At 51.2% G+C, this 26,219-nt stretch overlaps 1 protein-coding gene across 5 annotated transcripts in view; it reads right to left on the bottom strand.

Moving 5' to 3' along the window:
• The window catches only part of NOS1AP (nitric oxide synthase 1 adaptor protein), a 49,831-nt gene extending 25,844 nt beyond the window's left edge, over positions 1 to 23,987 (bottom strand). For 2 of the 5 annotated variants that reach the window (XM_051808392.1, XM_051808382.1), the window contains exons 1-2: positions 23,804 to 23,987; positions 13,759 to 13,830 (exon numbers count right to left, since the gene is read on the bottom strand). In XM_051808392.1, coding sequence (XP_051664352.1) covers positions 13,759 to 13,830; positions 23,804 to 23,908 — 177 coding nt within the window. In that variant the 5' untranslated portion in view covers positions 23,909 to 23,987. Of the gene's footprint in view, positions 1 to 13,758; positions 13,831 to 23,733 lie in introns of all 5 variants that reach the window. The other 3 variants (XM_051808403.1, XM_051808414.1, XM_051808424.1) reach the window with 3 other exon arrangements.
• Positions 23,988 to 26,219: the final 2,232 nt, after the last annotated feature.

Below are 26,219 nucleotides of genomic sequence, written 5' to 3' on the forward strand. Positions count from 1 at the left end.
CTTGTGCTCCCTGTTCCTGTTGCCAAAAACTGGGACAAAACTAGTCCATAGCACTCGCACTTGCAGCAGGGATGATTCCCACTGTGGGGCACAGAATCATGGAGATATCTGGGGGCAGGATCAAGGTTCCCACCAGCTCCATTGGCAAACTGCTGGCATGGCATGGGCAAACAGGCTGGAGACCTCTGCCATCCTCCTAGCTCAGGTGTAAGATGCTCCTCAGGATTAAATTTCCCCTGTCTACCTGTCTACACACCATTGCTTGTGGTTTTGCCAATAGCTAGACTTAAATTAAAGAGCACAGTAATTCAAAAAAGAGAAGGAATAATGGAGTATTGGATGCTTGCTCTTGGGCTTAATGATTCTTTTTAAAACTCTTCTACAGTTCCTTGGAGTTTGCATTTGCACATATGGGAAATGCGGCTCTGAGGTACATGTGTTTGTCTGAAATAGATATGATTTTGGTTTGCACTGACAAGGTCAGTGCCTATTTTCCCATCCAACTTCAGGTTTAATTTTGGTAACCGTCTGTAACGGTTGCAAGTACTGATGGGTATAAATGGGAATCAGTCTAAAAATACCCATGTTGTGAGAGCAGCACAGCAGAGTTAAGGTTGCTGCTTTGAAACCATCCCAGGATCACAGCATACCCACTTATCACAAAAAATATGTTTTCCAATAACATTGAATACTTCACAATAAATGCCTTCTGCTCGGTTTGCTATTTCCTACCAGAGAGCTGCCTCCATCCACTTCCTCTCACTACCTCCGAGTTTCACAAGTTGAGGTGGCAAACTGGGACACATACACGAGCCATCTGCAGTCAAAGCAGTTTGACAGGAATCTCAGAGAAATCAGAACTGGTAAAAATTAAATCAATACCAGTCATAGGGTTAAATGAAGAAAGTTCCTCCAGGTAACAGCTTATTCTCACCTCCTCTTTTCCGGACTTCCATTTACAAGATTATTTACCTCCCTTACAAGCAATCCTTAGGGATTCCAGACTTCCCTGTGGTTTTGTTTTTTTTTTCAAACACCTGAAAATCAGGTTCAAAGGAGACTTGAGACTCATCAGCAGCTTGCAGCTGCTCTGCATGCCAGGGGATGCAGCAGCACAGTGCAAATGAGGGATGCAGCAGCACAGCGCACATGAGGGATGCAGCTGGTGGAGCAGGAGCACACTTCCCAGCAACATCCCTCAGTTCCACCAGCAGCTCCTCAAAGCCAACAAGGTCCCTGTGCAAGAGATCCCGTTCACTTCTTTGGGGCTTGACTAATACCAACATTACAAAAGAAAGCCATATAATTTCTCCTCCAGCTTGGGCACATGCAGTGATGGCTCCAAGTGGGAGCTCAGGGGCTGGGAAAAGTGGTACCTCTCAGCCAGTCATGAAGGTTGGTGGAGACCATGCAACACACCAGCCTCCAGCCTTGAAAACACGCCTAAACCCCTTTCAGAGATCCAAGCAAGTGATAACAGCACAGACTGGACCTGTGTGGGAGGTGGCAAGCTTCCCCCTGCCTTCACATGCTGCCATCTCCGATGGCCAAGCGAGAGTGCAAATTAACCACCGAGTGGGTGTGTGTGGGATACTGGTCGAACTGGTTACAAAAATAACAACCAGGCTTTGAGCTACTTCCTTCAGTTAAGGAAAACAAGGGCAGGCGCTGCGTGCATCTGCGGGCACTGCTCTGGCACTGCTTTTCACAGCCCGGGAGGGAGAAGACAAGAATTGAGTTGTACACGTTTTAATATTTGCCACCTCTCGCTAGAAGAAGCAGAAGCCCGTTCCTTGGAAACCCCACATCTGACTGGAATTTGTGGTATTTCTAATTAGACATGCATTGGTTTGACCTATGCAGGCAGTGGGTGCACAAGCTGTTTGGTGCAATCGCCCTCTGAAGAAAGCAAGAAACTAAAAGAGCCTGGAAATGGCCTCTGTTCATCCAGCCCACAGCAGGTTTGAGCCCATGTGTTAGAATGAGCTTGGCCTAAAGAGCAGCATTGTCATTTGCAGCAATTTAGTCATGCCCCTTTACAGTAATCCCTAATAAACTCCCACCCCTTTCTGGCACCAGAAAGTCCCTGTGGCCCAGGGGACCACAGGACTGAGCAGTGCAGACAATGTCCAGCCCAGCACCTTCCTCCACCTGAGAAGGGAAACAAAATTTCTGTGTTCAAGATTAGCTTTCTTCCCGAAATGCTTTCTTTCTAAGACAGACCCTGGCTCAAGGCAGCTGAGATAATCCCTACCCACATGTAGGGGGTCAAAGGCAGGGCTGATACTGCAGAAGAGCAGAGTCACCCCAAATCCACCCTGAGGGCAGGTGACAAAGCAAGGGGCACCCTGTGAAGACACCCACGCAGCACTTCAGAAAGGTGTCAGCTCAGCAAAGTGAGCCCAATCACAACACAATGATATTTACACCCCAAGTTGTAAAACACAGGATTTATAGCTGTATTTTTTTACTGCTCATCACAGAGCTGCTCCCTCAGTTGCATAAAAAGCTTGAGTAAGACCAGTTGAGAAGGCAGATGAGAATAGCCAGGCAGAGGAGCAGTGACACACCGAGGAAGGCAGGCTGGTAACACTGTAACTAAATCAGCAATTATGAAATTCAGACAATTAATAATGAATGAGCAGCAGCATTAAACGCTTGGTGCATCAGAAACAAGCCAGCCCTGTGGGGCTCATTAGATGCTGGCAGTGCTCAACAATGTTTCTGGGTTGTAACCAGTGAAAAGAGGTAATTATTCATATCACACTTCCTTTGCTGTTCCTATTTCAGCAATAGCTAATGCAGGTGTTAAAAACCATTCACTAAATTCCGTATGTTAAAGGCAACACAAATAATGTCCTTTAGACAGATTTACACAGAATTATAAAAAAATTTCCAAGTAAAAAAAGTGCTGACATTTCAGACGGAGTTAGAAAACAGGGGTTGAAATCCACCTCAGGGGTGGAGCCCCAGATGAAGCAAGGACAGACAGACAGATGACAGAATGCCACTGCGCTTCCAGGAAACTCCAGTGAGGAGAACACAGCAATGCTCATTTTTATGCAGGTCTGGGGTAAAAAAAAAAAAACATACTTGCTATCCAGGTCAAGTGTACAGGAATCTGGCATCTACCCCATTTCAGGTTGATTTTATATGGCATTGGCCAAGCAGCTCTCACAGGAAAACGGAACAGAAGCTGCATCTGCAAGATGCAGAAATGTATCCTAGAAAAGCCCTGGAGCCATCAAAAGGCGGAAAGTGGAAAAGTCCAGTGGAAAAGACAAGATGAAGACAATGTGGTCCTCAGCAATGTGCAGCAAAGGTGACATTATCTCAAAACACAGCACTGCTGAAATCACTACCAATACAACCCATTCCAACAGAACATGTGCTGCTTTATTGTACACTTCAAAAAAACAACAGAAAAGAGTTCAGAAAAAAGCAACATGAACATGAGGCAGCTTTCCCAGACTCCTACATCCTAGAGGTCAAAACAAACTCTCTCTATTTAGCCTACCCAAAAAGCAAATTTGGAGGGGACTTGTCCACAGATCAGACCTGGGACTTGGGAAGAGCTTCCTCACATCAAAGGCTCTGACTTTAGGCAAATGCACAAAATCAACTAGCTGGGAGTTGAAGTTTAATCCATTCAAACCACAGAAAGACAAGTCTTTTTTCACAGAAAGCTCCAGGAGACCTGCACTCCAAGTCACACTCACCAACAGGTTTGGACAATTACTCTAGATTTCTCTTCTTTTAGATATTGTGGATTTCTTAACAAGTATGTAGAGGTCAGCAGAGATGTGCTCTTTGTGCTTCCAGTACTGGAGAAATGCACATATCCCTAAAGTTCCCAAGGATCAGGGAGTGTTTGAAGGAGTCCAGACCAGTCCCATTCATCATGTCAAGAGGAAGTAAGAAATTGTCATTGGAGCAAAATGCTAAAAAAAACCTGGAGGCCTTGGAGAGGAAAAGAAAGAGAAGGCTCTCTCTGATGCATATCACTACTGCAATCCAAGAACAACACTGTAGGGCTGTTTTCTGTTAAAAGAGTTAAGTTGAAATTCAACCATCTTTGCTGAAGTTTCCTGTGGTAAATATATACTTCAGACTTTTGCAGTTTCTGCTGAAACAGATCGGCACTTTCTATAGGCAAGCACATGGCAGGGGGAGCTGGTTTGGTTGGGGATATTTTCCCCATCATGTTAAACTAACACTGCTGAAAACCAAGCAACAGATTAAGAATGACTGGGATCCTCATTCTCCATCAGAGAAGCCTGGCCTGAGAAGGAAAACTCACCCAAATTTCTCTGAAAATTCATCCAAATTTGGCTACACTCTTTGTCTACAATCTTCGCCCTGGGTACACTTCAGGGGGGAATGTCCATGCCATCCAGAAATCCCAGTTGAAGCACATCACTTCCCCCACCAGCCATCATCTACAGGGATACCAGGGCATTCAGGGACCACATCCATGGCCACAGTGGCATGAGGAGAAGCAGCAGACTTGTGCAGCCTCCCTGTGGGGTGAGGAGGTGCAGACAGGAGGAGGCAGGGAACCTCCAGGGCTTTCATCACGCTTTGCACACTAAAGCCCTTCTCTGCTGGGATGGGGACAGTGCTTGGCTCCTTTCTCTTGTCCTCAGCAGTGTTCCTTCCAGCGCCCTACAACAGACACATCCCTTCCTCTGACTGAAACGAGAGCAAGGCCTAAAAGAGTTAACTGAGGTATCTTGCTCTGTTGAGAAAATCCCCCCCCAACACTTGCTCTGCCTGTGCTGCTAAGGAACCCTTGCAAAACCATTGATAACTCGCTCTGTTCTGCTTACTGGACCTGAACCTAATCATAAGAAGAATGCTAGAAATGCTATATAATCAACCTAGAGGTCATAAATTAAGACAAGGTAGACATTTGAATAGGAGAAAAGGGTTTAGAGCCAAGGGTTTCTGCAAGCTTCAGTAGTTATAACATTAACAATAGAAAGGTAAGGAGGTCAAAGCGAGAAAGAAGAGAAACAGACTCCCGATTTGAGGCTGAAGGTCAGAACGACCACCAAAATTCAGCGCCAAGAGAAGAATTTGGGAAGCACCGCCCTAAGCTCCGCCCAGACCCCGCCTATTATTAATATGCATGTTAGATGTTCTAATCATATGAATATGTATATGACTGTATAAATTACCCTGGGTTTGTACTGGTGCCTTCGAGCAAGTTTGTCCGGTGCGAGCTGGCTTGCTCCCAGCGTTTGTTGAATAAACAAATACCTTGCTGCTTATAGATCCAAAAGTCTCTGAGCAGTTAATCATTCCGAGGTTTTTCGGCACCACGACTCCCTAATTAAACGAGATCCATTTCACAGACCAGCTCACACAACAGTTTTTGCAGCCTCTCCTTTTAAACAGACGTGATCTTTCCCTCTGCTCCCGCACGCGGCAGGGACATCCCGTAACATCCTTACAGCTCTCACAGCCTCGGAGCTGCCTCGGAGCTGCGCGACAAAACCCTTCTCACCTTGCCGCAGGCTGCACGGCAGGTTCTGACACTGCGCTTCTCCCCGGCTGTTTGGTGTACAGCATCTTCTACTGCACCAAGCCAAAACCACCAAGAATTAATTTTAGCAGTGGAGAAACTGGGGCACGTGGCTTTTTTTTTTTTTTTTTTTTTGGAAGGCTGCAGCCCCAGGCTTTGCATCTCTTCTGAGGTGATGCAACAGAGAACACTTCAACTTCAAGGGGTACTTGGCCTTTGAGGACCAGCAGAGAAGCACAAGAACAGGAAGGATCATACACGAGAGTAGCATTTAAAGTTGACTTCAGTTTGGATTGACTTTAATTCAGCCTGGTTCCACGTGCAGGAATGTCTCCCTCAGAAGGAATCCGACAAGTCACTCAGTCTCCCCGTGTCTTAGTTTCTCATCCATAAAACAGATATGAAATATTGCTTGACCCCTGCCCCCCCCCCCCCCCGCAGGTGAAGTTCTTTAACTCTTTGCTCTCCTTTCCCTAAGCTATTTCTCCCTTTAACCACAGAGCAAGAGTGAGGCATCCTCTCTGGACACACTCATGCCTGGCTGGAAGATGTGGCTGTCCAGGATAAGGCTGCCTGCATCTCTCCTGCTCAGGCCCATGCAGCATCAGTACTCAGCACCAGGGAGCATTTGGACCCACTCCATCCCAAGAATAAAACACTGCCATGATGGCAGAAAATTGATGAAAGCACTGATTTATTAAAAAACACTGGAAAACTCCATGTTGCATTAAACAAGAAGGAAAAAGCCTCCAAATAAAAGCAATTCCATGGGTGTGGGGGGATACAAACACAGGGGGATTGGAACAGGGGGCAGGTCCAGTTCTCCACTCTGCTGACCAGATAGTGCTGGGAGATGCCAGGATGAGTTGCAGACCTTGAAATCAACCAAACCTCAGCATGCCTCTCTCAAACCCATTTTTTCCTCTCAACAACCTCTCAGGTAGCCAGGAGCACAGAACCTGTGCTATTCTTAGAAATTTACTCTAAAATGCAAAGGTAAGTGCAGATGTTTATCTTCATTAGCAAGCTTCTAGCAGCACCTCTTGGTGACAGTGGTGGGGCTGGTGTGTGCTGAGTTGGGTGTGTTACAGCTGGTGACACTAAACACAGCCCTTTCCCTCAATAACAAAACCTTCTGCAGAGATTTATGCAGGTTTGAGGGTCAAATTATCAAAAGCAGCTCTATCACCTTGCAGAAGGAGCAGAGACCTATCAAAGGACAATGGTTTCTGTAAGAACTCTTCAAACCCTTACAAACAGCAATTGCCAGCACTAACAGGACCCCAGATCTCCCAGAACAAGCTGCAGACATCCCTGCCTCGACAGCCAGGCTAAATCCATCCATGCCCATGAGCCATAGTGTGCAACAAATCACTCCTTTCTAGACAGGAGGAAAAGCCAGAGCAGGCACACAGAGGAGAGCCCCATGGGCACCTCTGGCAGCTTCCACAGCATTTGCAGTCCCACAGACATTATGTGTGTCCACACTCCAGCTATGCTCCTGCAGAAAGCAAGGTTTGCAGTGCCATATTCCCCTGCCTCAAGTGCAGCTGAGCCCTGGCACGGAACTGAGCCTGCTGCCCCACCAAAACCATGTGTGCAACATGGGAGCCTCACAGGAAGGAGCCACAGAAAGCCAGGGTTACCTGTCCAGCGTGCTGCGTCCCACAGACTGTGCAATCCAAAAGTGCAATCTCTAAAACCTGCTCAAAGAACCATTTCTGAGGAAGAAAAAGTGGGAAGCAGGAGGGAGAGGAGGAAGCACAAGGGCCCACAGGGGACGGACATTTGTGAAATTACTTTACACGCTGACCATGAACTTAGAGAAGGGGTGGGATCCAGCAGAGCATGTCCTGGCTGGAAAGGAGTGATGCTGAAGCTCTGCCCTCTCCCCCACGTTCAGGGAGCCTGGCAGATGTTATTCCCTGTCCTCACCCTTGAGCTCCTAGCAGATATTTGCTGATGGCTCAGATGATGACATTGGCAAGCTGGAAACGTGACTCACTGTGAGCGTGGTGGGGAAAGCCCCCAGCCAGGGAGCGAGATGAATCACAGGGAGACACCACAGGCTCTCCGAGAAGGAAGAGAGTCCAACCAAGGGAAGGCCAACCCAAGCACACAGAGGGCAAGGATGTGTTACAGGGATGTAGGGGACTGGAGGCACTGCTGCCTCCCAGCTTTTTGCCAGAAGCTCCAGTCCTGCCCCGGGCTCGGTGTCTACTTGGCTCCCAGCCCTCTCAAAGGCACTGGACTGGCTCCAGGCCAGCATCACCCATCAGGAACACTGCTGCTTGTGCTGGCACGCCCAGCGTCAGTCGATGTGTTCCTGCCAGAGCCCCGGGCATCGCCTGCCCGTGGGACACTTGCCCAGAGCTGAAGTGCTGAGCTCCTCACAGAGACTTGGAGGCAGGGGGAAGATCGCACACTGGCATGTACCTCCTGGCTCAGGAGCTTTCCCAAATCATGCTGCCCCATCTGGTTTCCTTCATTCTCGACCAAGCTCTCTGTCCAGCTGGGAGCCCCTTTCCCAGGCTGGAACCCCTGCCATCAAGCTCTCCACCTCACCACATTTTGGAGCCTGGCCACAAGGGACATGGTGCTGTCTCAAGTTCAGTAGAGAATTCTTAGGTAGGACATAGCTGGAAGTCAAAAGGCAATGAGCTTATCAGGACTGATTTATGAAGCTAGCTACCAGGGGAAGAAAAGCATGCCTGTACCTTGTCTCCTCAGCACCCACCAGGTCTCATCTCTGCTGAGCCCAGGCATTCCTGCCACCACATGACCCAGCACGCCCAGCAGACAGCCAGCACAGGTGCTGGTTGCTCGTGTCTGCCCTCAGTGCCTTCCCAAAGCCTCTCTGGCAAGGACTGCCCGAAGCACCATCCATAACCACCTTCCCTGGGACTCAGACCTTCCTTTCCAGAATTAATGGCTCACACTTCACACCTCTTTACCAGTCCAGATGCCTGCCCTCTGCCACACAGAGTCGTTTACCTCCCTAAACTTTTAATTTTACTAAGTGTGCATTACAACTCACCCTACTTAATGCTGCCAGTAACCTCCACATTTCCGCTGAAAAGCACTTGCCCCATCCTGGCCATGATATTAAGGCAGGCAATAAAGCCAGGGCCACCATGCTTTGGCCAACCCTCCTGGAAAACAACCTTTCCTTGTGGGCAGTCCTGGACAAAAGGCTGTTCCAATCAATCTGGGTATTTAACCAGTATATTGATTAAATACTAACCACAGGATGAGATCTTGACCTATTTCATGCCATCAAGTAGGCGGCATGTTGGTAGCAGTACGGGACCAGCCATTATTTTATTATGACATTAAGTGGCACGGGTGATGCCAGCAGAAATACAACGAGCTTGCCCAGAAGCCTTCACCCATTTACTGTGACTGTCAGAGCACTGAAAGAGCAATTGAAATTATTACAGATATCATTTGGGTTCCTCCCAGATCTCACACAACATAATCTCGTTCATCTCAGATAATCACGTCAAGCCATTAGCTTGTTAATCATTCTCCTTGTGCTGAGTGCCGTGACTTGGCAAGCAGGCTGTGTTTTTCAGGCAGCCAAAGCCTGGCCAGCCCACTGCCCACAGTGCTGGTCCTGGCAGATAGATGGGGGTGGGCTGCCCCAGGCACACAGGGCCAGCTTGCTCCCAAATCCTGCTCCACTTTACAGCAGGGAGAGCCGTGCTGCTCCTTGCATGGTGAAAGAAAGATGAAAAAAATAAAGTAGGCATCACTGTAAGTGACCTGATGCTTCTAAAAACTCACCATGGCAGGGACATGGGCTATCTCAGATATATTCTAGTTAAACGAGCTCAAAATTACACAGGTGCTCTACACAAATAACCAGCCGCATGCATCAATTTTCACACCAGTCCAACTGCACCTGTGGCCTGCAGAGGATGCAAAATCTTGCTTTAAACAAGCTTGTTGAAATTCAGTAATTTTGCCAATTTGCTAAAATTGAGCTCAGCTATGCAAAGCAGCAGAAGTCCCACAAAATCAGATGTACCTGACAGAGTAGGAGGTGTAGAGAAGCTAGATTTTCAAGTGCTTGGAATGCCTCCCTGTTCTGAGCCTGCAAAACTCAGCTGGACACTTCCCAGAAACAGGCTTGCAGAAGACTTCCACAGAAGCAGCTTTTAAGAAGTGCCTATATAAGATTTCTCCAAAGGAAACTGGGATTAAAGCTGCACTCAGCAATCCAAGTAGCAAATTGGAAGGGAAAAAAGGCTGATTCCAAATTCTCTAGAGCCACAGCACCAAGCCCCTGCCAGGCAGCACTGGCTGCACTGGAGACATGCCAGGGGCACAGAGAGGAAAGCATTTGCACACATTTACATCATGACAACACAAAAAATATATAGTTATCATTGTCATTTAGGGCTCCACGTGTTCATCAGGAAGAGAAGGGAAGCAAAAAGATATCTTGCAGGCATTTTCTACTGAAATCTTCAACAGCTCATAACCCTTATGGCTGGGAAGATACATCACTTGGGCTCTTACTCTCCAGTACTGTAACACCCTCTCTGGTATCTGACAGACCCAGGAGCTCACTCCTGAATTTCTCCAGCTTTGCCCATGACTGGCCCAGAACAGAAGATCACTGTGTCCTCTTGGCTGCTGCTTCCCAGAGAGCCTGGGCAAGGAAGGTGTCCTGGGCTCACATCAACAGGACAGGCTGTCTGCAGCTGTAGCCACAGCTTAATTACTCGAGTTTGGGACTTCCTGACGTTCAGGTGCCTGCAGGTCTGGACTCACAGATCGGTTCCTTGCACCTTGCATCCAGAGCAGCCAAGGAGCATTTTGAAAGCCAACCTACCCCAGCAGCAACATGGAGTGGGTCACCCTGTTTTGAGATGAGGAGGAGAAGGGGGCCAGTTGTACTAACAGAAGCCAAGCAGCTTGCCTGGAAAGCAAGCCCTGGCCTGTTGTATTTGTTGGTACTGACGTGGCCATCAGTGCTCTGCAGGAAAGATGTAGGCTTTGGAGGAAAGCTGCAGCAAATGCTCACAAAATTGTTGTCCAAGTGCATCCTTGGCATGGCTAACGTCCCATTCCACTGAGTCCTTTCAGGGCCAGGGATTTGCACCAAGGTGCAGTGCAGATAGGGCTGTATCCTCAGAAAGTCCAGTTGATGCAGGAAGGAAAAGCAGGAAGGCAGAGAGAGCCAGCTGAGCACCTCCCCTTCCCTCCTCTCCCTGAGCTGCAAGAATCCTGGGAATTCTCCACAAATTCTTGCTTCTGGACAGAAACTCTCCCTCCAGCCAACATCATAAAGATGGCCAAGGCTTCACCAGGCCTTCAGCAGTGGGGAGGAAGGGGATGGCATCCCTGCCCTGCAACATCAACCCCCTGTTTAAAGTTCCTCTCCACCTAGATCCACACAATGGACCACATTTGCATTTAATCTGTACCTCTTGCTCAGGTGAAACTGTCCTGCCCACGGCCACTGCTCTGCTCTGCAGAGTGGGAGAGCAGCAGAAGGCGGGAGAGCCGCCTGGAGAAGGCATCCCAACAATGTCAGCTATGCTGTGTCCTCCTCTGTGCCCCCAAAGGGTCAGGTCTCCATGTAAACAGGAAGCCAGGATCCACCAGGCCCCGAGTGTGGGGGAGTAGAAGGGAGGCAGCACTACAGGAGGTTCTGCTACTGGTGCCCCCCTCCCTCCCTGCTCCCAGCCCAGCGCAGGCAGTCATGGGAGGCTTCCAGGGCACTCTCCCCTCTGGGATCCCCACTGTTAGCAGCTTCCTCACTTCTTTGCAGGATCATTTTCTTTATCATTTCGTAAATAGAGGCAAAGCCAAGAGAGCAGCTATGGTGCCTGCAGCACTGAGAAAGGGGAGTTGCAGCAGGGACAGAAAAGGTCCCCCTCCTTCCCCAGCAGTGACTAACTTGGGACAAGCTGAGACAGAGCACTTTGCCCCTAAACCAGGGACCGCATTAAAAACCACACAAGCCTCAGGGTCAGCAGCTGCTTCCCACCCCACACACAGAACCATTGTTGCTTGCACTCGATGATCTCCCATTGCTTGCTTTCTGCGCCTAAGTAAGCTTTTTCTTCCTCTGTTTTCCCTATGCCAATGTTTTGGGATTATTTTATTCCCTAAAGCAGAAGGGTAGCTGTGTTCTTTAAGAAGGACATGCATTCCTTCACCTCCAGCCAAACTGAAATCAGCCCCCAGCACCCAGCCAGAAATGCCCTTGCAATGCTGTGGTACATCCTGCTGCCAGACGTGAGGCCACCACAAAGCACAGGAAACCAGGGGAGGGCTCTACACTTAAACATCCACAAAACAAACCATCCTGGCATCCTCCTCAGAAACAGCACCCCGCAACAAATAAACAACCATTAAAAATCTCTCTGGCAGATCTGACCTGCAAAGTCATGGCCTTTCAATGACTTGCATCTCTCCTGTCTTACACTAGACGAAGGAAGCCTGAGCACATGTTTCAAGCACATCATTCACCATGAAAAAACATTATTTTACCCTATTTCATGTCCCTTCTCTGCCATTCAGAGCTTAATCTATGAATTTTCTAAACTGTGCTAAAGTTTATTTATATTGGTCAACAAAGATATTTTGGTGTTCTTTCTTTTTTTTTCTCCTAGGGTTTACTTAAACCCTCGAAGTTGTGCCAATCCTCCCATACTGAGGTGGAGTTCTGTGATTTTGGGGCTGGAGCTGCATTCTTTCAAAAGCCTTATCTTGAAAGGCAGAGGAGGAAACTGCTGTTTATGAGAACTCTTGATGGCATAACAGTTGTTCTGTCCCAAACCTCATCTGGAAACATGGTGAGCAAACCTAATGCCATAAAGGACTTCCCAGCTTGTGCACCCGTCACAACATTAAACACCATGGAGAGGACAGGGCAGCAGGTGGGAAAGCTGTTGAGGAGTAAAGCCCACAATCTATTTACACCCTGAAAGCTTGAAAAAGAAGAGCCTGACAATCTGTGTCCTTGGGATGTGATACTCCTTGACTTGAGATATAATACCCCTCTCCTCCTGGTGATAAGGAAAGAGAAATTCAGATTATAGCAAGAATCTGCAGTAAAGGGCTGAGAGGAGCAGAACTCTGATAGGGCTGCTCAGTGACAGGAGCAGATCCAGTGCTTATGGGATCTCATGAGGCCACCAGAAAGACAGCTCATCCACTACCCAACATCCTTGAGAATGCCCTCAGGTCCTTCCAGTTAAGAGTGTTATTCCCAGGAGGGAGCCATCCCTGGAAGACAGGGCAGACCCTTTGCTTACGGACAGGCCAAATTACCTGCGCCTGTGGCCATGTGGCCACAGATACCATGCCAAGGTCCACCCCAGCCCAAAGGTCTGTCTCATATTTTTAAAGAGCAGTCAAGCTCCTGCTGTTTTAAGCATGGGGGCAGCGAGCTCACAGGGTGTGTGGTTTTCTCCCCTCCCAGCCTGCCCTGAACACCTTCCAGTTCTGCAGGCAAGAGGCTGGGGGAGCAGAAGAAAAGCTCCTCTCCTGGCTATTGGCCAAGCATTATACAGCAAGAGTGTCCTATATCCTGACTGTAAGTATTTTGGGAAGCCAGATGACTTCATTACCAGATGACATCCCCTGACCTACTCGCTGTTAAACAAGCTTGCTGCTGGCCAGCCCCAGAGCTCGTAACTCTGCACTTTAATTTGCACATTGCCATTAGGCAGGCACTATCCTTCTGCCATATCCAGGCAGCAGGGAAATTTTCACGCAGCTGAAACACACAAACAGTAAAACCCTAACATACCTCTTCCATAAATAGTTTGTTGTTACTTTGTTACTGCGACTGACAAATGAGGAAATCTTCCGAAGGGTGGAAGTGCTACACAGTTACCAGCCGGCGCCAAGAGCGCCACGTCCGTCGCCCACTTTCCACCCCATCCCTGCCCCCACAGCACATGCTCCTGCAGCGGACACAGCACTGTGAGAATGGAGACAGCCCTGCTGCTGACCCCAGCCACGGCACACAGCATGCCTGGGTACCACAGGGGCCAGCCACGCTGCACGTGTGACTCCGTGGCACGTGGAGCTCACAGGCATCGTGCCTGGGCTACATGGAGGTGCCAGTGGAGAAAGTGGAAAAATACAGAGTTATGAATAACCTGGAGGACAGGACTCATGCAGGGCAAAGGTGCAAGTGCAGATGGAGGAGGGGTGCCCCAGCTACCCCAACACAGAAGGGGAAGGAGCATCCTGGCCACACTCACCCTGATCCGCCGCATGGCCGTCACGATCTCCACCCGGCTGTTTGGCCGTGGCACATCCAGGCTCCCGATGTACTGGAGGGAAAGAAAGAAGAGATCAGTCGAGTTTCTACAAAACTGGAAACGTCATAGTCCCACCATGGCCTCAATAGCATCCATGAAGGGAACTCAGGGTCACTTCTGGGGAATGGGCAGCATTTTGCCTGCTGCATCTGAATCCTTGTACTCCTCCCACCATGAAGCTGTTCCTTCACAATAACGTTGCAAGTACTCAGCAGCCCTTTCTCTAGCAATAAAATAACTTCATCCATCAGGCCAGCAGGGCTCATTCATCTAGGCCATGATCAAAGCACGTAGGTATAAGCCAACATCCCCTCAGCTGCACTGAGTCATCTGTTATAGACCTGGGTGTTGGAATATCCCTAAAATAGCTGGGCCAACCTGTCCTGTGTCAGGCCCCTCATTATTTAATTATAGCCCTACCAAACCCGTGGCTGTTTTTGCAGCGATGCTGAGCCTCCAGGCCAAGCCTTTAGAATAAAGGAGCTGCTTTGCTATTCAGAGGGGACCAAAGGCAGCGCCACTGTGACCCAGCACGGAGAAACGCCAAACAAAAACCTTTTTAAAAATAAAATGGAAGAGGGCAGATTCAGAGGAAGGATCAGAAAACAGACAAGTGATGAAGAGTCAATGCTGAGTGCTAAAAACATGTAGTTAGAAGAAAAGCATTTTGAGCCTATTAACTAGCCCCCCGTGCTCCCATGCTTCATCTCGACACAAGGGCTGACGTAAGGCTCGGGAGTACAGCAGGGGCACTAAAACCGACAGGGCTACATGTTCCTGTGAATATGGCCATAACCTTCACTGACATCACGAAAGCACAAGTCACTGGCTTCAAGCAGCAGTGCTGAGATGGGTGCCTAAGTGTCTGAACGTGTGCTTGGGGATCACTGCACAGACAGAGGCTGCTGAGAGGGGTTATTTCTCACCCAGCATTGCTGTGGGAGCCCCAGCTCCTCTCTCCTGGGCTGCTGCTGCCACCTCTATGGAGGACAAGGTGCAGGGGCTGCATGACCACATCTGAGCTTTGGGTGCATGCTGTCCCAGAGAGCCCTCTGGGACAGAAACTCAGAGAGCCCTGTGTTTCTGAGAGCCCTCCTTGCTAAACCCCCACACACCAATCCAACAAGCCTACCAGCCCAGTGAGGCCATCCCCAAAGGCACAGCTCCTGCCTGGGGGCAGACACAGGCAGGTGTACAGTGACCAGCACCGGGCAGTCAGTGCTGAGAGGAGATGTGAAGAGAGAGAATATAAAAATAAACACCCAACAGCTGGCATGTCCGTCACATGCTGTGCAGGCTGCTGCGGTGCAGGGCAGCTTTACGTAACTGGGAATTACAGCCCACGATGGGCAGTGCCGGCACACGTGGCACTAACCCAGGCCCCAGCCCCTCACTGCCCGGCTACAAACGCAAAGGCCTGGGTAAGTTTTCAGTCACATCCCCAACACAGAGTCTTCCACCCCTTCAAAGTGTCGGGTCATACTGAGAGAGGCATCTCAGACACAATCGATTCCCTTTTCTTATATAAAGTCTGGAAACCATCAATAAAAAGCAGGAGCTGAGGAGAAGGGCTGAGGCAGCTGGAGCCCTGAACACACAGTCACCATTCAGCACCTAAGGAAGAAGCCTCTCCCCATCCTGCCCTGCCAGGCGAATGTCCCCACTGCACAGCACCTCCCCACACCACTCTTCTGCCAAGGACCATCTGGGGAAGGGAAATTCTTAAGCTACATGAGGAGGAGGACAGACTTTTGCAGCCAGAGGATGCCTATCTTCTTCCAGCTATTCCCAACAGCATGAGGTCACTACCACTGGCAGGGTAATCGCTTTCCTTCCCCTGTGTTTCCTTCTGCAGGCAGGTGCAGAACACAGGCACGTCTAAGGACAGGGCAAGCAGCGGCAGCTGGGCAGGAGATGGGCTGCATCCACCACTGGCTCCCACAGCCACGTGAATTCCAGCAATGCCAATCTCCTGGCTGCCGACCACAACCTCATGCCCAAAATTGCATGTGCAGGCCCAGCAGGTCTGGGGCACCCTGTAAGCAAGTGATAGAGCATAAGCCAGACACCACCTTGGGATGAGCACACCTCCCTGGATGGGCCTTCTGGGAAACAGCACCAGCAGCAGAGATCTCTCAGTGCTGTCCTATCTATGCCCCTTCACTCAGCTATTCCCCTCCAGCCCACATTCACACATACCCAAAACAAGGGGCACAGGTCACAAACTCTGCAGGATTCAACTTTGCTCCCAAACGTGGGCTCCAGGGCATCATGCTGTATCCCACATCCTGTGGGTGCTCCCACCAGAGACCTCAGCACATGCAGCCCCAGTGTGGGCTCACTTCACACAATTACTGTGCTCACAGCTCTGAAAACACCCCCTTCTCCCTTCACTCCGGAGGCAGGTATTTTTTGCACATTTCACAAAACTCAACAGATGGACAAAGTCTCCCCAGATTATTTTTGCCTGCAGGGCAGAAATCACACGTGAGAACCGCACTGCAGAAGAGTAACCCTTCACAATGTGGCAAATATCGCCCAAAAACGTGGACTTGGAAATCGGTCTTTCAGATGAAATGTGGACTTGCAAGCTGGTCTTTGACTTCCCAGGCAAGGAGGGAGGATGGCCTGAGAAACCATCCGTATTTAGTAGTGTTTTCCAAGTGATAAGCACCACAAGGGCTGCTCCTGCTCTGCTCTACTCCAGCCCTCCTACTCACAGCACCAACTTTAATTACGGAAAGAGGTGTGGGAAAAAGCAGGTGAGGCAAAGGCAAGAATTAGCAAAGCAGCCAGAGCCTCCACAGTGCAATACTTCCCCCTCATCCCACCCCAACACTGAGACTGAGCTCCCCCACTCCCAGGGCAGGAGCTCCAGAGACCCCCCCAAGCATGGGGACTCCCAGGCACAGAGTTTTGCCTTCCTTTAATATATGTGTGCCCCAAGCGAGGTGCCAGGCACACGGCGGTGGTCCTGGACCCTGCAGGGGCCATTGTCCTGGCTCCCAGGACTCAGTCCAGCATCTGTGCCAGCACGCTGACCCCATGGAAAAGGGAGGCAGTGGGGCCAGGGCTGAGCCCAGGAAGGAGAAAGGAAGGTGCCTGAGACAAAAGGAAAGAAAATAAAGCTGTGTGAAAGGACTGCCAAAGAAAATAGACCTATGAAAGAATCCATCCACCCCAAAGCCCCAGAAACTGAGAGGGAAAACATATGTACATATGCAGGATGCAGCTTTTCCAAATAATTGCCTACCGATCCACGGCCCCACAACCCCACCAAAGGATGGGGGGACAAAGGTAGAGCCCCCCACCTGCACCCAAGAGCCAAGGGGAATTAGGATGCTCTGAAGGTGGGGAGGGCAGTCCCAGGCAGCCCCTTCCTCCTCAACCCAATTAGGAGAAGAAAGGCCACCCTCCTGGAGCGCTGGTGAATGGGCAGCTGAGAGGGTCCCTCGTGTAACAGGCACCCTGGCAGCCCCACAAAGGCAGCCCTCACACTGCCAGCACCAGCACAAAGCACCTCTTTTGTAGGGTGCTTTTGGTCCCTCACATGCCCCGCTGCTTCTCATCCCCGTGTGTGGCATCCAGCCTTTCATTCATCATTCCAGGGCCCCCAGAATGGGCAGCCCCTCTCCCTGCCACGGCACAGGTAGACATCACCCATCGGGCTTCTGAGCACCTGAAGGGATTCTGCTTGCTCTCCTCCCCCTGCCGTGCAAATAGGCTCTCCTCTCTGTCCCAGGCACGGCGGGAAGGGGGCTCTGGACACAGCTCACACCATGCACCCCCTGCCCGTGGCTTCCAAAAGATCTGCCCATTTCTGGGAAATGCCAGGGGAAAAAAAAAAATCTGTTTTTTAAACAGAAAACAAAGGGGAGCACTTTGCCAAAGCACTGTTTGCACAAGTCACTCAGTTTCTCATTTTTGCTTGAGGCTATTTAATATTGCTCGTTTTCTGCTCTGTCAGAAATGAATTTCCTTGAGAAGATGATTTTTCTGTGACAGCAGGTGGCAGATATTTTCGGAAAATTGAAGGCCGATCGCATCCCTGACAGGGGACACCTTGGAAGGGGTGTTGATGAGATTGGTGGTGGGCAGAGGTGGGCAGCCAAAGCCTTCCCAGAGAGGAGCTTCTTCCCGAGGGAGGCACACTGCTGCTCTGGCAGCCCAATGCAGTGTACAAAGGTCAGGGCTGAATCATCTCCAGCTTACAGGGGAGCCTGGATCAGCTGGCTGTCAGGTTTCCAGCTTCGAAAGCCACCCTGAACCAGAGACCCTGCCACGAATGGGGAGCCACTGCTTCTGCAGAGGAGCTGCAAGGCAGGCAGCAGGGCAGCACGGGCAGGGGGGACATGCTGGCACCAGCCCGAGGCTGGGGCATCACACCACAGTTACACAGCCACCTGCAGAGCCAGGAGAGCCTCATCCAAGCAGGGGATCCTGCACCCGGGTTACGGAGGGGTCACTGGAGTCACCAGCAGCCCGCTGGGAGGCATCAGACATGGGACTTGAGGGACCCCAGATTTCTGAAGAGTCCAGGATGATGTGAGGCTGCACCAGATACTGGAACATTGACCCCTGGTCCTGTGCCAGGTGCCCCAAGATCTTAAACCTTGATTTCCTCAGTGCCCAGGGAACACCCAGCCTGTCTGCAGATTGGCTGATAAGGGTTTCTCCCTGGGCTTCTGCCATTAGGAAAAGCAAGGAGAAATCCAATTCCCAGGACTTCTGCTGTCCCACTCTTCCTGCTCTCCAGTTGCCCACACATGGCCTCAGCCCAGGGAGCCAAGGGTCTGGGCTGGCATGGTCCCAGCTCTGCCCTGCACCTCAGGAACACCCAGCCTCACTGGGAGGAAAGGGGGAAGTTTACTCAGACTGCGGTGGTGCAGGCTCAGAGGCCAAAAGGGATGGAAAACTCATGATGCCAGCTGACTTCAATGGAAAAAAGCCCTGGCTTTCCATCCTGAGCCCAGCAGACGGGTGCCCTGCTGAACTGTGGGCCTCCAGCCTTGCTCAGTCCTCCCTTAGCAGGGCTCTGCACCCCGAGGACAACTGGGTACATCCAGCCCTGGCAGCCAGGTGGTTTTAGGCAGTACGTCAGACTCCTCCAGAGCTGGGAATGCACCCGGACAGCAGGTATTAACACAGGGACCCCCACACCAGGCAGCACTGGCTAGGCTGAACCCTTAAGGATATCAGTGCTTATCTATCTGCTGGTCCCAGCAGCGCTTGCCATGCTTATGAGCTGTGCAGGGGCTCAAGTGCCAGAAACACAGAGTTCTGGGGGTGCCAAGACAAGATCCAGCACCCACCAGAGCCATGTACACTGCACCCACCTTCCCCTCTCACCAGCCAAAACAGGGCTGGCATGAAAAGGGGAGACACCTTTGCTGCAGGTGACTGTGCAGTGGGGACACCAGGGCACAGAGATAGCAGGTGCAGAGGAGGGATAAAGTTTTTCCACGATGATGAAGCAGGGCTGTCCACTCGCCCCACTTCTGTACCACACCCAGGCACACCACCCACAGCCGCCCCCCACGCAGGGCCTGAGCTTCCTGCACCTACACCCAGCTACAGCCCCAACAGGTGTTCATGTACGAGATGCTCAAGACCAGAGCACTGCAGAAAGTAGGGCTGGGAGCATCCCACCCCCATTACTGCTTCCTTGGGACCTTCTGGCATCTGCTGAGCCCACGTGCTGCCCGGCTGGGACCTACAGTCTGGGCACACGTGGCTTTGCCAAATCCCGACTGAGTTTTCTTTGCTCAGAGCTTCACTAAGCAGTCTGTGAACTGACTTAACAAGTACGGCAGAAATATGCCACTGTTTCAGAGGAGAACCTTTGTAGACTTGGGAAGGTTATTTATAGCCTGAAGCAAGCAATCCCGGGCTCAGGCACACTGCAGCTTTGCTCTGGGCTGAGCAGCCCCAACAGAGTACACCAGAGCTGCCAGTACAAACAGCCCCCAAATCGAGCTGCCAAGTCTCTCCCAGCCAGCCAAATTGGTGCACAGCTTCACACAACCTGTCTCCTGCTGCCCAGCCCTCCAGGGAAGGAACAGTTTCTGGGAAGGGAGCCTGAAGAAGTGGAGGAGAACTAAGCACCCCAATCAGAGCTGCCTGCAATTCAACCAATTTCCAACACTGTTACATGCAGCCCCTATGTACATAAAAATACACACAGGAGTGGAATTGCGTGGAATACATGTCCATTCCCTGCTTAGTGTTCATCTGAGGCTAGAATTGTTTTCCAGGTAATGAATTTCTCTTTGGAGCAACCAGCAGGCACTGCTGGTGCTCGCAGCCTCAGGAGGGTGGCAGGCAGGTGGGCTGGAGAGGTTCAGAGGAAGGGACATATTGGTTTAGACTAAAGTCTCCTTCATGTCCCATCTCCAAACATAGAGAGCAGCAGATGCTCGGTTCAACTTCAGTTTCCCACGCACAGAAGCAGAGAAAAGCACTGACAAAAATGAGAGAAAATGCTTGGTTGCCAAGATCACTTAAGGGAAAAAAAAAATACCCCACCACCCAAACCCAAAAACCCCACCTGCTGCACAGAGGAACAGCAATCTTCCTGAACCTCCAGTCCTGCACTTATCTGCAAGCAGGTCTGGTATCAGGAACATCAGGTTTCAGCATATGTGATGTCCAGGCCCATGGTAGTCCCAGACCTCAGGCACTGGGTCTGTCAAAGATCAAGATGTGTTTGGGCAGCCCTTTCTGCCCTCACCTGTACTTGGGGGAGCAGCAGAGAGGGTCCTGACACCCATCTGCCCCTTCACTGGGAAGGCACTGCAAAGGGATTAACAGGACTGAAGGATTAATAGCTGTTTCCAAATAATGGATATTAGGCAGGTGGGACCTTGCTCTGGACAAGACCTCTGGGGCAGAAGGAGAGCCCAGCCCAGCCCAGCCCAGTGGGCTCCCAAAAGGGGTTCAAAGGACAGAGACAGTAACAACTTTCCTGTGGAAACCCAGAAGCACCAAGCACGCCCCAAAACTCCAACAGACAGGGGTCTGGCAGTCCAGTGACAGACTCTGCCACCCCACCTAATTCTCTCTGCCTGCTGATCTCTCTGGAGGCGTTGGAGTAGCCTGAGTCATAATTTCTGAATGCACAGAATTGCTGGTGTTGCACAAGGTGGCTCTTGGGTTTTGTCCTGCAGCACCATGGCTTTGGGAAGATAAGGAGTAAGCTCATATCCCTCTCCTTCTCATGGAGGTGGAGGAGGATGGGAGGTGTCTTTCCTCTCTACATCTCCATTTATTTAACCAGAAAACCACTGCACAAGTGGGAATTTCTGCCTGCTCCCCTGCACCATGCTGCAGTTCCCAGTTCTTTCATCTGAATGCTTCAGCTAACCCAAGAGGCCAGGCTTCTGATTTTACTCAACAATTCAGACTGCAAGACACAGAAGAAAACAAATGTCCTGCCTTCCCTCGGAGCCAGCTCCTCCGATTCCCAGCAGCCTGACTGAGGCACCTCTGGGATACAGAGGGGTCTGGTGCCAAGATAAGTGGCCAATGAAAACAGATCCGAAAGTGTGAAATGTATTGCTGTTCCTAAGAAGATGTGGTGTAATTTTCCATCTATTGGATTTATCTCCAGAAAATGGACTAACATAATCCTTAGAGGACACTTTGCTCTGACTCGGTGTCCCTGTGCCACAGTATATTAGCACTGCAAGTGGCTCCAGTGGGGATGAGAGGCACAGCTCTCCTGACAGCATCACATCACATGTGACAGCACTGCTTCCTTCAGATAGACTCCATCGCTCTCTGCTTGACAAGGGTCCAAATTCTGACTGCCCATGGCCACCCACCCGTCCTGGGATGCCAAGACTCCCTAAGGACAGAGGCAAGGGGGACAACGGCACAGATGCCAGCTGCTACTGATGGACCAAAACACACCCTACATCCACCACACATGCCAGTTAAAGTCAGCAGCAGGTCTGAGCGTAAAAATAAAATTAAAAATTAAAACAATAAATCAGCACATACCAACTCAGGCTTACATTACCCCCCTGCAGTGAGCCCCAAGCAAGCTCGTCAGGAATCTCAGGCTGCTGGAGCAAAGAGCACTGATCCAGCTGCTGAGGGCTGTAACACCAGGATCCTCACTGCCCGCACTATCAGCTATCCCAGGAGGATTTTAGGAGACAGGCATGCAAGTCCTGATGCCCCAGATGGGCATTTTTCTTGTTTAAGCTTGCCCCAAAGTTCAGCTCTAAATCAGAGTTCCACACTTGTGTGACTTGCGCTGGGTGCCTGGCTGCAACAAGAGCTGCGCGGGTATAAGTGCTTGGGACTCTCGGGGATAAAAGGAACTAAAGGAGTGTAAGCATTTAATTAATCTCCAGCAATCTAATAAAAGGATAGAGTAATTGCCTAAGCCATCTGCATTCCGTATCTGGCATCAAGGGCTGCTGGAGAAACCCACGAATTCAGAAGCTGGGTTTCGTACAGATTGTGCTTGGCATTAACGTGTGCCACCGGATACCAAATAAGAGAAAGAGGAGCTAACAAAGACTAATATGCAGCACTGCATTAACACAGCCAGCCCACCAGCATGGAGCAGACATGAGCCATGAGCAGACCGAGGGGCTGCTGACGCCCTATCCCACTCCTCAGCCCCAAGCCAGGTCACCCAAACCTGGCATGGAAGCGGCACATGGGATTTGGGAGATGCCTTGCAGCCTCCCCACAGGTGAGGGGTGAGCGGGTGCTGGCAGCAAAACAGAGATCGGCTCAAATAACGCAGGAGCATAAGGCTACAAAGTTGAGCTTGAATAGCCTTTCCCAGGAAACAGTTGCAAAGTAGGTTTAAGTTTGCTCCATAAACAACAACTCCGCTGATTTGCGCTCTGCAGCACAGCGCCTGCCATGGGGCAGGAGATGGCCTCTGCAGAGGAACCCTCCCAGCCCGGAGAAAAGGGGGAAAATAAGACTTTAACACCTTCTGATGAGCCACAGCCTTGCCCTGAGGGCACTGCACACAATTAGATGCCAAATCTGTGATTTTCTTCCCCTGAGAGTACATGTGCTCCGAGGACAACAGTATGTGACAGATGCCTGCTTTCCTGCCACTCAAAACTGTTTACATCAGGTTTTTTTCCCTAAGTCAGCCTCACTTGAGTATCTTGTCAGTATGATAACCATATCCCCCAGGAGAAGCTAAAGGGGTAGGATTTTATGCTTCCCTTTTTAAATCTTTTGGCCAGCTCCTCCCCAATTTACTGCTGGCCAGCATTACTTGCTCAGGCTGGGCAATGCAGCCAGCTAGCTTGACTTTTCCCAGCCTGCGGGAAGCCACAGTCTAAGTGCAGTAAGAGACTGAAAGGTCCTAACAGAAATAAAAATAAAAACAGAAAAGAGCACTTCCTGCGAAATCCATTAGCAAGGATGGTTTATGTATGTAAAGCCAAATAGCAAGCCTTTATTTTAGGTGGGCATCTTGCACCGCACCGCAAATGGCACGCAGTTCCTCTGGCTCCTCACACGTGAGCATTAGAGGAGCACCTGGGTCAAGGCATCCTGCAGACCCCAAACATCCGTCTCCCATCACACCGGCACTCCAGCAGTACCCACAGAGCTTGAGCCGCAGATCAAAGCCTGAGCCCGCTGCTCTTTCCCGGGAAGATGCACACAGACACCGCTCTTTCGGGCCACCGTCCCCAAGCAACACCACGCAGAGCCACGGAGGAATGCAGGGCCAAGGAGGGATGCTGGGGTGAAGCAGGAGGTTGACTCTTCACTCCAGCCTGACCCATCTCACCAGCCTACAGGATAGGCGGGAAGCCTCGCCCAACTCTGCATCTGAGTTTTGGGGAGAGCAAGAAACGCCAAGGGGAAGGGAAAGCAAAAAAACCCAAAACCCATGGCTATGCGATATGAGAGCTGGAAAACAGTGCATACCGGAGAGTCAGGGCGCAGCGCCGGGACCCCCGCGCGGAACCCCCGCGGAACCCCCGCGCCCGCCGCCCACCTTGGCCTCGAAGCAGATGCCGTGCTGGAAGGCGTCCTCGTTGTGCAGGGGGATGCGGAGGTCGTGCCGGTCGTCCACCAGGTTGTACTTGGACTTGGCGGGCATGGCGGCCCCGCGGCGGCCGGGCAGCCCTGCAGCGCGCCCGGCCCTGCCGCCGCCGAGCCCCCGCCCCGCCCGGCCCCGGGGCGGGGACGCGCCAGCGCGGAGCGATGGGGCGGGCGGGAGGCAGCGGCGGGGGGCTCCGAGCCCCCCTCCGGCGGGGAAGGACCGGCCCCGAAAGCATCGCGGGGGCGGGCGGCGCTGACACCTAGTGCGCGGGGCCGGGCTTGCGCCCCGCCGCCAAACTTAAAAAAATAAAAGAAAGAAAGAAAAAAAAAAGGGAAAAATGGAAAACGATGCTTCGGGAAGGGTCTCGGTGGCAGTGGGCAGCGCCGGCCGCGCCTCCCGGGACGCACAGGGCGAGCCCGCTGCTGGGAGCGGGACGCGCATCCCTCCGGGCTGGGGGAGCCGCGTGCGGCCGTCGCTGGGGCCAGAGAACTGCTGACACATCTCTGTATGAACACCGGACACGGTGGAAACCAAGCAAGCTGGAAGTGGAAAATATCCATCTTGCGCCTAAAGAAAGGCCTTGCGACCAGACCTGGCCCTATTGTGCCCTCCCTTATAAAAGCCCCAAAAGCAGTGAGTGTGCCCCACCTCGCTTACCCCGAGAGCACCATGGAGCTGCTTTCCAGATGACCTGCTCACAGAGATCTGACCACAAGTCCAAGCTGTTGCACCCCTTATCCCCACAAGCGCACCCTCAGAAAGAGCTCCATCCTTCTATGTTCGAATACCACAGATGCTGCAGAGCTCATCTCCCAGCAATATGCATGAAGAGCTCACAATGGCCTCAGAGGCACTTGGAACAAGCCTTTCCCAGGACAAATGGGTCCTTGCGCTCTGCAGGAGGCTCACAGTTCCCCAAGTCCTTGCCTTGCTGTGCTTGCATGATCCTACAGCCACAGCCCATTACCCTTGGGTTTCTAAATGCAATGTGAAGACCAATGCCAGCTGCTGACCCTTTCCTGGGCAGAGCAGATCCAGGGCCATTGATTTTTCATACTGAATCAATGGCAGTGACCTTCCTTTGAGTTTAGAGTTCAGAGTCAGTCAAGAGTTCAGAGCCAGCCACAGCTGAAAAATTTATTGTTCCCCTTAAAATGGAGTGGGCTTTCCACCACCCTCAGAGGCTCGGGTAAGAGTGTGGGCACAAACACACGACAAGCTGAGAAATCCCTGTGCTCCATCATTCCCATGAGACTTGTATGGGAACGGTGGCTGTGCTGCCAATTTCCTTGTGCCTGACTCAGGGAGGAATCTCACAGGGCTGTCAGCGCTTGGATAAATGAATCAGGGGGTGATTTCCCATTGAAGACAAGATGCTAGCAAGTCCTGGGCTCTTGGAAACCTTTACTCCTGTTTTTGGAAGAGGGCAGGGGATCAGCGCTGTGTGCTGCAGCATCTTAGTGACTGCACCTGCAGAGATCCCTGGGGGAAAAAAAGTGCAGAGAACTGAACACCCACTTGAACTCACTTCAGCCTGGGAGAGGCAGAAGGCAGTGGTGGGAAAGTCTTGAGCCTGGATATGCTCTCTAGTGTTTAATGCTCTAGGTTCTTGATGAAGTTTTATAATTATCTCTAGCAAAGGTTTAGCTGACAACATTGAAGTCCCAGGTGCTGGAAATGATACAGCCACCAGAGAAGTCTCCCGGGAGTCTCTAGTCCAATGCCTGCTCCCAGCAGGGCAAGCTCAGAGACAAGAGCAGCAGCTCAGGGCTGTGTCTAGGTGTATTGCAAGTATCCCCAGGGATAAAGATCCCATAGCCTCTCTGGAGCCCTGTTCCTGTGCTGAAGTTGATTAAAGACGCACATTCTTGCAGACTGCAGGCTTTCCACAGCCAGCAAAGCCCCGTGGATTTGGTGAAGGATTGAATTCCCATGTGGGAGGGCTTGTGAGCATCTCTTCAGTGAATGGCATCCTCGGGGAGGTGTTCCTCTACGTGCAGGCACGGGTGTTTGATGGAAAGCCTTCAGAGCCTGGGGAACAAACCAGCTTCTCCTGGGTAGTCCTGGTGGGTTTGCATGGCAGTGCTGGGACTGCTCACAGATACCCTGGGCAGTCCACAGCTTGCTCCTCTGGCTTCTCCCACAGCACAGCATCTGTTCTCAGCGACTACCGCAGCACCTGGAGACTGCTCTTAAAATATTGGGGTTGAACCAAGGGACGAGTCCCCCTCTGCAGTTACTTGTGTCTCTCACACCAGCGGCTTGGCACTGCTGCAGCACAGGAAACAGCAGCTCCTCTGCGATTGGTTTGCCCCAAACACACCTGCCTGTTGCCCGAGGTGTGACTGGGAGGGACTTGCTTCATCAG

The sequence above is a fragment of the Manacus candei genome, unplaced genomic scaffold (genome assembly GCF_025592945.1).
Source record: "Manacus candei isolate 608988 ecotype Guabito, Panama unplaced genomic scaffold, ASM2559294v1 h1tg000005l, whole genome shotgun sequence".
Taxonomy (NCBI): Eukaryota; Metazoa; Chordata; class Aves; order Passeriformes; family Pipridae; genus Manacus; species Manacus candei.